Source organism: Apium graveolens, chromosome 8, assembly GCF_009905375.1.
Source record: "Apium graveolens cultivar Ventura chromosome 8, ASM990537v1, whole genome shotgun sequence".
Lineage (NCBI taxonomy): Eukaryota > Viridiplantae > Streptophyta > Magnoliopsida > Apiales > Apiaceae > Apium > Apium graveolens.
In genome coordinates, this window is record NC_133654.1 from 108793347 (window position 1) to 108805032 (window position 11686).

At 42.1% G+C, this 11686-nt stretch overlaps 1 protein-coding gene and 1 non-coding gene across 2 annotated transcripts; one reads left to right on the forward strand and one right to left on the reverse strand.

Annotated features, from left to right (window-relative positions):
* Positions 1 to 8815: 8815 nt before the first annotated feature.
* On the forward strand, positions 8816 to 8889 carry TRNAD-GUC (transfer RNA aspartic acid (anticodon GUC)). The gene has a single exon. It is a non-coding gene; the product is annotated as a tRNA-Asp (tRNA).
* Positions 8890 to 9851: 962 nt separating this feature from the next.
* LOC141678387 (cytochrome c oxidase subunit 3) lies at positions 9852 to 11174 on the reverse strand. Its single transcript, XM_074484689.1, has one exon. It carries the CDS (start codon positions 10765 to 10767, stop codon positions 9970 to 9972), a length of 798 nt encoding a protein of 265 aa, XP_074340790.1. The 5' UTR covers positions 10768 to 11174; the 3' UTR covers positions 9852 to 9969.
* Positions 11175 to 11686: the final 512 nt, after the last annotated feature.

Sequence of the window (11686 nt, forward strand, 5' to 3'; positions counted from 1 at the left end):
CTGTTTGGGCTTGCTCCTCTGTTGTCCCTGACTCAAATCCCTAAACTTAATGAATGAAGGGCCGGTCCCCGCTCCTTTCCCTATCGGGAAAGTCGCTTACGCTCTTTGCTTGCTCGAAGCTGGAAGACGAGGTTTTCTCCTCATCGGTAAGGCGGATTGAATAGGACATGACCGATGTTCATTGGCCTTTCTTTCGATGTCAATGTGCTCCAATCCTTTCTTTTGACTTGAGCTGTAGTTGGCCGGTCTTTCATAAAGAAAGAGTTGCTCTGCTCTGAAGAAAGCTCAGTGTATCTTAGTATGAGAGAACTAGATGGGTGGCCTTTTTCGGGTAAGAGAAAAAGTAGTGACAGGAAAGCACAACTTTTGCTTTCCCGCCTTGGCTTACTGGATTGACTTCTTGACTTCTTTACCGGATTACCTGATTGCTAGCATAGTAAAGAGGGAGAGAATGAGTGTAATCCATTTCCATCCCCAATTATCCTCGTACCAAGGCGAGACTAAACGCATAAAAGTGGAAGAGATACTCTCAATAGTTAGAGTACCTCTTTCTGGAACAAAGCAGCGGAGAGCGAGGCAATAGACTAAGAAGGTAAGGCTTGACTTTCCCCGCCACTCCATCAAATAGGCTTAATGCCTTACTCTAAAGGAATCTGAAAGAATCAATCATCTGGAAACTGATATTTTTTAGATGCATGGGATCTTCCTTTATCGACATGACTGTAAGAGCAGAGTCTATCGAAAGAAGAAAACTTTATCTGCTTATTCGGGACCATATTAGAATGAATAAAGCCTTAGAGGACAGTCTTGTAAGCAACTCTTTCAATCCACCGGGAGTAGAGACTCACTAATGCTGGATTACTACGCCTTTCAGTAGCAAACCCTTCACTAATAACCTGGCATAAAGCTGATGTCTCCAACACATACCAAGCCCTAATTTTCGTAAGTCAACTACTTAGTTAGAGGCGAGGTAGCCCAAGCCTGAAAGCCTTCCCTTTCTAAGCTTATGAGTCCGGTTTCGTTAGGCTAAAGCCTAACTTTCATTAACTGAATCTGCCTACTTTCCTTTCATGCTCGAGCCTGACTTAAGTAAATTACTTGATCAACCATGTTAGAAGGAAGAGAAAGCTAGGTGCATTTGGAAAAAGTAGAATGTCTCTTTATTCGGCCTCACTCCAATAGTTCAGCCGGGAGAGAGCGGCGGAGAGGAAAGATCTATACTATTGGGGAAAATCAATAATATTTCGATTTGGCGTATGACTCTTACTTTTACTGTATTTCTAAGAGTTGCGGGGAGAGATAATTTCACTCTTGAGAGATCCTTTGAATACGACCGGGGGGATAGAAGCCCACGGAGCGGTAGGCTAAGCTGGAAAGGGAGAGAGTTGAGTTAGATCCAATGCCATTGATTCTGTTGGAGGAAGATCCGCAGAAATTGCTTTTGTTGAAGAAGCTTAAAAAGAAGCTCTTGCTCATGAATCCCTTTCAGGTGCAGATAAGAAATATGCTGTTTTGGAACTATAAACCTAATAAGTCTATTATCCCTCAGTAGATCTAGCTATTGAGACTGGCCTTTATTTTCTCTTTTTCTCTATGCGGTTTTTCATAAGATAAACAGACTACAGGATGATAGTAGCTTTCAACTAGTAGCTTTCTTTTTGCAGTATCACTCGCAAACAAAAGATATGTACTAGTCTTCTTCGTTCCCATTCCGACCTCGATATGTAGCTTATATCAAATGTTAGCCTATCCATAGTACCCAGAGATCTAAATAGACCCGATGCATAGAGGTTACGGAGTCAACTTGCTTAGTGTCCTTCTCTATATAAGATCCATAGCTTGAAGAAAGGCTCTTAGCCAGCCAAGGAAGCTACTCTAACTCATTAGCTCCGAGAAGGAAGAGATAGAAAGGTTGGACATCCAGAGCGTACTCAGATTGTCTTGGAGGAGTGCAACTGTGAAAGGTTTGTTTGTGGGCCAAGCAGCCATTGTTCTTTCTTTCTTGCTTTGTTGTTGGTCGAGAAAGGTTCCAGATCCAGGACTTTGTGCTTGAGCATTCATAGATATGAGTGCTTTTCTAGCCTAGCCTTCGAAGCGGGACTACCCTTTCTTGTCTTGCCCACTCATCAGTATGAATTCTTTGATTAGCGTTGGAGCAAGAGAAGGCAGATATGTACTACTCAAGAAACATCCGGGAGTTAGCTGCACTTGACTTGTTAGCAGACGAGGCTTGAAACACCTGACTTAAAACCGCAGGATCCACTCAGTTGATGCAATTTCCACTCTCGAGCTTGAGCTATAACCACATTCTCTCTTTGAGCCGAGGTAGTTTACTTACTTAGTGCTTGCATTCTATATGCTATTTCTTTTATCGTTCGTATACTTACTAGCTTTCTTTTCTTTTGCACCATTAGATAACTACTTCACTTTCTTAGTTGCCTACGATCTTATAGAAAGAGTAGAGTTGCAATAGAACACTACATCTTATGCATTCTTCTCCACAATCAGCTGCTAGCTTCTAGAACACTACACTTCTTTCTTTTCTTATGCACTGCAAAGAAGGTTCTATTCTGAGTTGAAGGCAAGAGCTCTTTCTACTGATCAGCTGGGAAAGTCTATAGTAGTACTCCCGATATAGCTTGTTTACTCGTGTCTTGCATATATGAGTTCTAGCTAGAGGCGGTTAATGAGGAAGGGTTAATGACATCAGTTTGGCTAATCGGGATAAAGAAGTTACTAGAGAGCGGGGCAAGCTTTCTTGCTTTAGCATGCATATTGACCTACTTTTGCAAGAATAGCTAAATACTAGATAGGTAGTTTACTCGCTTTCACTCTAATAGTACTGTAGAAGCTACCTATATTCTAGTTTAGTTGCTATAGTTTACCAGGTTAGTTGCTACTTGACTATATTATATAAAAGACTCTTCTAGTTTATTTGCACATCTATAATCTAAGACCATAAGCTAGTTACATAGCGTGTATGGCTACTCCGGTTGTTGCTAGCAAGACTCTATACAACAAAGCAGTACTTGATAATTGATTATGACGCTTGCATAAAGATAAATTTACTTAGAATAGAAGTCTGGTAGGGTTGCTAGAGAGCGCGGCTACTAACTAATTGCATATAAGACTATATAACTAGACTTGCCGGAGGTTTCTTTGCAATACTTGAGACTATACTGTCTAGCTATAGAAGGCATCTATTTGCTATGCTATTCTACTATACCGATATAACACACCAGTGGCTTCCGACGCTACACTTGCTGCTGTATTAGCTACATGAATGGACATACCTATTTACATAACTTTCTTCGTTTGCGCGATTGGGCAATCCCAGTATTAGGTAGTTGGTCTGCTAAGCCTTTACCAAGTCGATTTCTGGTAAGAGAATACGGTAAACCCCTTAGCTAGGAGCAGCTTCCTTGCCACACATTTTATGGCTATTGGCGGATATAATCCATGAAGAAGGAGCGGAGGCATAAATATCAAGAATACAAGCGCCTAGGATGTCCCGGCCCACACACTCTATGGGGCAAGTTGCCTTTGTTCTTTCGGGTCAGGCTTTCATATCCTTTCAACCAAAACAGGTTGAAACCTATCTTCTAGCGTAACTTGCGCAACACTCTTTTTGTTTCCTGCCGGAATGTGTTTTCTGGTACTACATCCGGCTAGTGATTCTGAGAAATACTAGGAGCTATAGGTCTAGTTTTGCCGGGAAATTAAATCCGTCTCCGATTTACTCACTAAAGTCTTCCGACCTAAGCTTTCGATTGGGGCTAGCTACGTGACCGCACTCTCTTCTTTCGTGTAATCCCTTGCCAGACGCAGCGAATAAAAGCAAGAACGGGCTTGCCTTTCAACAAGCTTACTTCTCGGAGGCAGGATTTGAACCTACAATTCTCAGATCATGAGTCTGATGAGTTAACCATTCCTCTACTCCGATGGACAAGTTCTACGAATAGAATCAGAGAGGAGAAGAGCTTGAGAATTTCTTTATTTCTTATGATATTTTCTTTTTGCACCTTAGCCTGCATTAGCTACACTTGCCGTAGGGCTACAATACTACTTTAGGGCTCTAGAGGCATTGAGTGAATGTGAATCAACCGTAAAACTGCTCTTGCGGAAGGCCATTTGTGTACCTAATTAGGGGATGTCGTTGTAGCACTCTTTACTAGGAAACCAACCAAGTACCGCATTCGGGGAATCGAATCTCGTAGTAAGTATGCCTATCAAAGGTATACCAGCGATAAAAGAAATAGCGTATATAATGCAATGGTGTTAGGTAGTTTCCTCCCTTAGTGCTTGTATTATGCTAGTTTACCGCGTATATGATGTTGTCTAAGGATCATCTAGGTCTTTGATCCGCTTAAAAGGTTCTGAAAGAGCATCGTCACTCAAAAAAAAAGATGAGACTTGGATCGAGGATCTACGCCTTCCCATCCTCATTCCGAAACAAAGAGAGTAAGGCCACTTGTGACCTATCTTCTTGGTCCAACCCCTACTTTAAGAGGAAAGCACAAATCCCTTTTCGTTTAGTCGATATCTCTTGAAGTATTTGTTTTGAAAAGCCTGCGGTAAGCCACTCTTCCTTATTTTGCTGCCTAGTTTCAAGCTTCTTAGATCTACCTCGCTTTATTCCCTGTCGGAATGGTGACTGGGAAGGGAAGCACAGCAATAACGCCTTTTTCTTTTTTTCTCCCGATTAGACGAAAGACGTGTTGGGGCTGTATCCGAAACATTTTTGAACTGCCGGCCCGACAACCAAGCCTATAACCGGCAATAAGAGGTCAAGTTGAGACATACAAAGGCGCCAGTGAAGAGCTTAAAATCAGTCAAGGGCTGCTATTGAAGGGATGAAATCTCCCAATCAAGGACTTCTTAGGTCCCTTCTAGTCCATCCTGTATTGGAGTATGATCGACGTATTGTATTTTACCTATACGGGCATATGTTCGACTTTCTGATCAAGGGCATCAGCCAATACTACAATATTGTTGGTACACCAAGGCCTTTCCTCTTCAACTGAAGCTGCTATGCTAACAAGAAAGCTCAACTCCAGACCGAGTTAGGGGAAATACCACTATAAAAGAGTTGTACCTTTTGTGTTTATATACTTCTTCTAAAGTCAACTCTACTGTAGCGGCGGGGACTGGAGGAGCAGCAATGAAGGCGATAATAAATACAGAAGTTGCGGGAAAGGTCAGTTACAACTAGGGATAGAGGACAGTCACATTCCTATTAGTAGGGGGAGGAACGAGGGGAGAAGTATATCCTATAGACAGTTCAGCCTGTCGTGATAGGCGGTGCCTTATACGTGTGCTCTCTCTCTTCTGCTGTAAATTACAACTTTCTGTCATCGTAACCGTTGTTGACACATTTTGTGCAGTCACCTGAAAACTGCCATCAACAATGAAAGCAAATTCTTCCCGATGCCTAATAGCAAAAAAGTCACCTACTAGTGCTGCAGTATCAGGCTGTTTGAGATCTTCAGATTCAATAATATTAGTAGTGGAACTTTCTGATCAAACTCGAAATTGCATAAGAGAAGAAGATCGTAAGCAACCTTGGTGCAAAAGCAAGCGGCGAAGATCCGTAAGCACGGGCTAGCCCGGGCCCAGGGCTTAGGACAACGCGCCGTCCGGAGCCTCTTTAAAAAGGGTTATATTATAAAACAAAAATGACGACTATAGGATCAATCATGTTATATATTTCAAGAGCTAGATCAGTTGCCTCAACAAGGTTCATGTTTCTATGTGTACTATTTTACTTTTCTCTATTGCGTGTGGATTTCACTTTCTGGTTTTTTGTTTCGAATCTCGCAAAATGCACGGCTCATCCGAATCTAGTTTTCTTGCTTGTTAGGCTAGCCCTGTTCTAGGTGCTTCTCTCGCTTGGCATGCTCCTCATGGACGAGCTTTGGCCAGCTGTTAAGCAATTCCTACCAGGCGCAGATGAAAGTAGTCAACCCGTAGATGGCGGATTCAATCCACTTCCCGGCCCTTCAGGCTCCTCGGACCCCACTTTCTTCGGAGCGGCGGGGGTGGATATATTAGACCGAGATCAACTCCCGTCGTTTCCAGGCGATCCCAGGGCAGTGCCTTCAATATTGGATTTCATCGATAGTGATGAAGTAGAGCAACCGACAGCCCCTGAGTTCGCTGATGAATTAGAGTCGCTCATCTCAGATAAGGAGAGGGCCCGTATAATTCGAGAAGCGTGGGAGGATGCTCATTCAAGTCGGAAGGTGCACCCTGTTCTTTCGGAAGATTTCGTCTGGACCATTGTGGAACTAGAGCGGAGGATAGAAAGAGAGCTCCGCCGGGATTTTTTAGATGATAACGTTCTGCGCAACTATGCTAGTTGGCAGGAGATCAGCATCAAAAATGCCCCGCCGTATTCTATGACAGGGAGGTTGTTCATGCGAAAAGATACTTATAAAGGTATGCTCAAGCTTGAGAACATCCGCGAGTCGGGGGCATTTAAACGAATTTTGTCAACAATAAATAAAAATACATTTTCGTTCGAAAGGCGCTAACCCAAAGAAATACGACCTCTCTGAGTGGATTAGTTCTTCTTGCTAACGTAGATTTCTTCCCTATTGCTGTTGTCGACTCAGAACGAATGCGTTAATGACTCTCTTTCCCGATAGAAAGAAGAGACTGTATAGATAGCAGTGAAAGATTCGCCAGGTGTGCCGTTAGTTCCGTTTGGTCGATTCCGACATAGATAAAGGTAGAGCTGGGCAGCAACTTGACTTTTCTGTTGTCAGAATTCAATGTTGCCTTTAGCCGGGGCGAGGCCCTATCGCTAGGGGGAAAGAAGAGTGGGTATGCAGGCTTCTTTCACTTTAATAAAAGAAAAGATAGAAGAAGGGAAAAGGTTGCTTTGAAGTAAAGTATCAGTTCCTTTTTCTCTTCTTTTTTTTTGCACCGGGGACACCAACTCATTACAGCCTTAAGTGCTGTTTCTTAAGTAGTACATATATGCCTTCTCTTTCAAGTTTGTAATATTTTGAAAGCTATCTGCTATAAGTAAGTCAAAAAGAGCTGTAGATAAGCCTCTATCGTTCGTATACCATTTCTTACGTAACCTAGAAATGGTTACTCACTTGCAATCGTTCATTCGCGGATACAAGCTAACGCTTTGGGCTAACGCTTGTCTCCCCGCATTCACTAGCCAGATCGTTCGTATACCGTATATAGGTCTACTCACTTGCTAGCACTTCTTTGCACCATTAGATAACTAATTCACTTTATTCCAAAACTTCTCTTCCATTTCCTGGCCAAGAATCTCTAGAAAGAGCTAAGCTAAGCTCAAATCGAATTCTAGTTGGGCATTTTAGCTGCCTTTAACACGTGTTGAACACGGGCGCTGAAAGCCAGACATTAACCTACCTTTTTGAGAAAGATCAAAGGGACGCCTCGCAAAGACTACTCAGAGCTGGTTTCGTGCTCAAGACGAGACTCCTCATCTAAGTCAATAGATGGGGCAGATGGTTTCTCTCTTCACGAGCCGTCTGGCTCTCTATACTTACCCACCCTTTCCGACCCCCGAGCCGGCTACTGCTTTCTCAAATCATTCCCTTTTCTCTCATCTTTCTAGAGATTTATTTGCCAGCCAAGAAATTATATTCAATAGTAGCGGCATTCTTTTCTTGACTATTTGCATCTTTCTTTAAGAGCTTTATTCGTTCCTGTTGTGAAATGAATAAATAATAAAGCCATTGCACGGACGAAGCTGTTAGTACGGTTAAGACATGCAAACTCCGTTTCAGTCCAATTTATCTAGGACTGATCCTGCTGTGTCCATGGCACATTTGGCTCTCTCCTGTTGATTATGTAGGATCTGATGGGCCGCTCTTAAAAATGTGAACGTAACCCTCGCTATTTAATCTCCGGCTATTGATATTGAGCCAAATGGGACAGAAGGTACTCTTATATAGAATCTGCTCTGACTGTTCTCATAACCGGCGCTAGTGAAAGCAAATGACATAGTTAAAAGAAGAAGAGAATGCCCTGAGAGAAGAAAGGAAGTCAGGGAATGAGCAGGTGCTATAGCCAGAAGAAGTTGTTACAGAATAGGTTGCATCTAGCATACAACCAGTGGAGCCATAAGTTGTAGATATTCTATTAAATGGCTGAATCCGTTGTTCAATATTTTTGAACTTTGAAATCATACGCTGTCTCCATATCCGTTGTTCAAATAGCAGCTGCTTGGCTCTTTACCGGTGGAAGCTTTGAAGGAATTGACTCCTTAGACTGTTGAATAAAAATAAAGAACTGCTCTTGGTCTACCCGCTGTGATTGAATCACTAACCGCAGTTGTGCTAGAATCAGATAGATCTGGGTGGAAGGTTTTCATTTGACATTAGAGCCGCTATTGAAGGAATTACCGGGGAACTACAATTTTTTTTTATGTAAAGATGAGATTCATTTTTAAAAGAATCCCAGATACATGGCTTACATACCCGGCCCAACATTCTTGGAAAACAATCGAATCGACGGCTGGTTCTATTTACCTATATCTTCTGCTTTTAAAATGAAGACTAAGACAGGAGTTTCGTGGAAAATAAAGAAGCCTTGAATCGATGACTTAAGCCTCTTTCTTAGCTTAGCTTAGGGCGTTTAAAGAGCGTGACTCTTTAGTGAAAAAAGGGCCCATTTGATTCCATTCATGAATTAGCCCACTATGACATTTAAAAAGAAAGATATAGAATTATATAAGAATATAGTATATCATTCGTGTTTCTGTTACAACACGGCGAAAGTAAATAGTTCGAATGAAGAGAAAAAAGAAACATTTTTAGGCTTTACACCTGGGATTGTAGTTCAATCGGTCAGAGCACCGCCCTGTCAAGGCGGAAGCTGCGGGTTCGAGCCCCGTCAGTCCCGACAGATTCAATAAATACATCAATTCATCTCTCCATTTTCGGTGAAAAGGGGGACAGGGAGCATAATTTCATTCCCAACGGGGGATCTTTCTTTTATACCCCGTGCTAAGAATCTCTTTTTGTGCGGGTGCGGGCCGTTCATGCCTTTGGAATCGTCAGGTGCTGGCATCTTCTGTGTGACGAACATGGCATCTATCGCCAACTGAGTCCTTCTCCTACCCTACAGTTTAACAACATAAAATTAGAGCTAACGCCTAGCGGGCTTCTCTGGCTCTCTCTTTGTCTGCTTCTTAATTGACTCTTATGAGCTAGTTTCCAGTCGATAGTGAAGACCATACTAATGCGTATGCGGGATTACCGGAATAGCAACTACCGCGGGTAGCATGTCTATCATAGTCCTAATCTTTTTTATCCTTGTTCAGAAGAAAGGGAACGCTAGCTAGATGCTTAACCACACAGGTAGCGTGTCCACGCTTACGGCTTCCGATCGCTAGCTTTCTTTCTTCAGCAAAGAAAGAGTAGGAATAGCTCGGTCATAGGTACCATACGAAGAAAGGTCTTCCGTTCATTGAAGAAAAGAGAAAACGAAGAAAAAAGCAACAACAAGCTCTAACTCGGGAATAAAATAACAACTGGAATGCTTCATCTCGTAAGCAGACTTTGATTGATCGAATGCTTTTTCTCTACTACTTCATTACTTTTATATCTAGGTCTACCATTAGGCACCCTTCATTAGAAATAAGTAGTTTACAGGGAGGAGTTCGATCCATTAGGTTCTTCGATTTGTTCAGAAAAAAGAAAGGAGAGACAAGAAAACATCTTTGATTACGATTAAAAGAGAACCAAAACATATTTTTTGTACTATCGCAGTTTCAACCAAAATTGTTTCGGCGCCAGATTTTCAGGACAACCCTGAAGACCTTTTTTAAGTCCGTTATAGAAAAAACAATGAATTTGCAGCGATATCTCATTTCTTGGAAGCTACTAGAAAAGGGGAGCGGGAAAGCTGCAGTAATTCTTTGGAAAAGCCCTCTCTCTTCTCTTTGTCTTCGATCTTCCTTTAATCTATTGTTTCGTTTCTTCATATACCTCCCCACCAATAGATAGAGACAAATGGGAATAACCGAACCACGTCTACAAAATGCCAGTACCATGCAGCTGCTTCAAAGCCAACGTGATGCTCCTTGGTCAGATGACCAAGATATTGGCGAATACCACATACGATCAAGAAAAGAGTACCTATAATCACATGAAACCCATGAAAGCCTGTTGCTAAGAAAAAGGTAGAACCATAAATACTATCCGAAATAGTGGAGGGTGCTTGATAATATTCCATTCCTTGAAAGCCCGTGAATACTAGAGCCAGTGAAACGGTAGCTACTAAAGCGTAAACAGCTCGCTTTTCCTTCCCCGCGAGTATAGCATGATGAGCCCAAGTTACGGCAGCTCCGGATGAAGGGAGAATAAGGGTATTAAGAAAAGGGATTTCCCAAGGATCTAAAACCCCAATCCCTTTTGGGGGCCAAATACCTCCGATCTCTACCGTAGGTGCCAAAGAGGAATGAGAAGAAGCCCAAAAAAAAGCAAAAAGGAACATAACCTCCGATACGATAAACAGAATAAAACCATATCGAGGTCCTAATTGTACGACTTTGGTATGATGTCCTTCCAACGTGGATTCACGTATAACATCGCGCCACCATACGAACATAGTATATAGGAGAAATATGAGGCCCAAACTGAGAAGTGTTGCACCCCCTTGAAATGGGTGCATGTACATCACACCTCCTACGGTGGTTGCCAAAGCTCCGAGTGAACCCGAAATAGGCCATGGACTTGGATCTACCAAATGATAAGAATGCCTCTGAGATTCAATCATAAACTACTTTGCCTCGGTTGTATGTAAACCCCCCCTTCACCCCCACCCCCTAAAGTGCTAAAGAAGGGCTCTTTGGGGCAGAATTGTCTTTCTATCTGACAGGACAAACAAATAGGAAGGGATGGTTATTTCATTGCATTGATAGAAGTCTAACTAGAAAAAGATCTATCTATTACTTTGTGAGAAGAGAATCGTTGGTTTGACCGACGGACTACGCGGGAAATAAGAGATCTAGGCAAGCAGAACTGGGCGGGGGAATTGCTGTTTCAAGTGCCTTGCCTTTACGGCTCTTTCTCGGGCGCCTCCGTTTTAGTTTTCTTCAAAGGCGATACCTCTGAAGGGGAAATTTTGATATAGTTTGTACCTACGTCTACGGAGGGCAGTCTGTTCCCCTGCTCGATTTGCTTTAAAATGTATTCAGAGCTCCACATATCGAGAATTTCTCTCGCTACTATATTATTACGCAAAAGTCTATAGCAAATATACACAACCCAGAAAAGTAAGACTATAATAACTACGAGTAAGACTGATATAACAAATTGAAGGGATTGAACAAGACTGAGAAGTTCCCCCTTCTCCAGTTCCTGAAAAAGTCTTGTCATCTTGTTTATTCAAAAAAATTCAAAACTGCTTCTTGCTCTAAAAATACATAAAGACTTGGAACGAAATTTATGGTCGGTCCGACCGAGAAAGACATGGGAGTTGTTGGGCATAAGATTCTTTTTATTCTCTTACGATATTTCGAGTTGGATGAACAAATCGCTCCTAAAGGTTGAATCAGACTGAGATTCCATATTCCTCAATTGAAAAGTAAGATTTTCCATATATATGAGATGGAATTTATTGCATTTCAATAGTCCTCTAGGAAGGGAAAGTGAGTTGCAAGATTTCACAGTTATATAAAACGCAATTTTTTCAA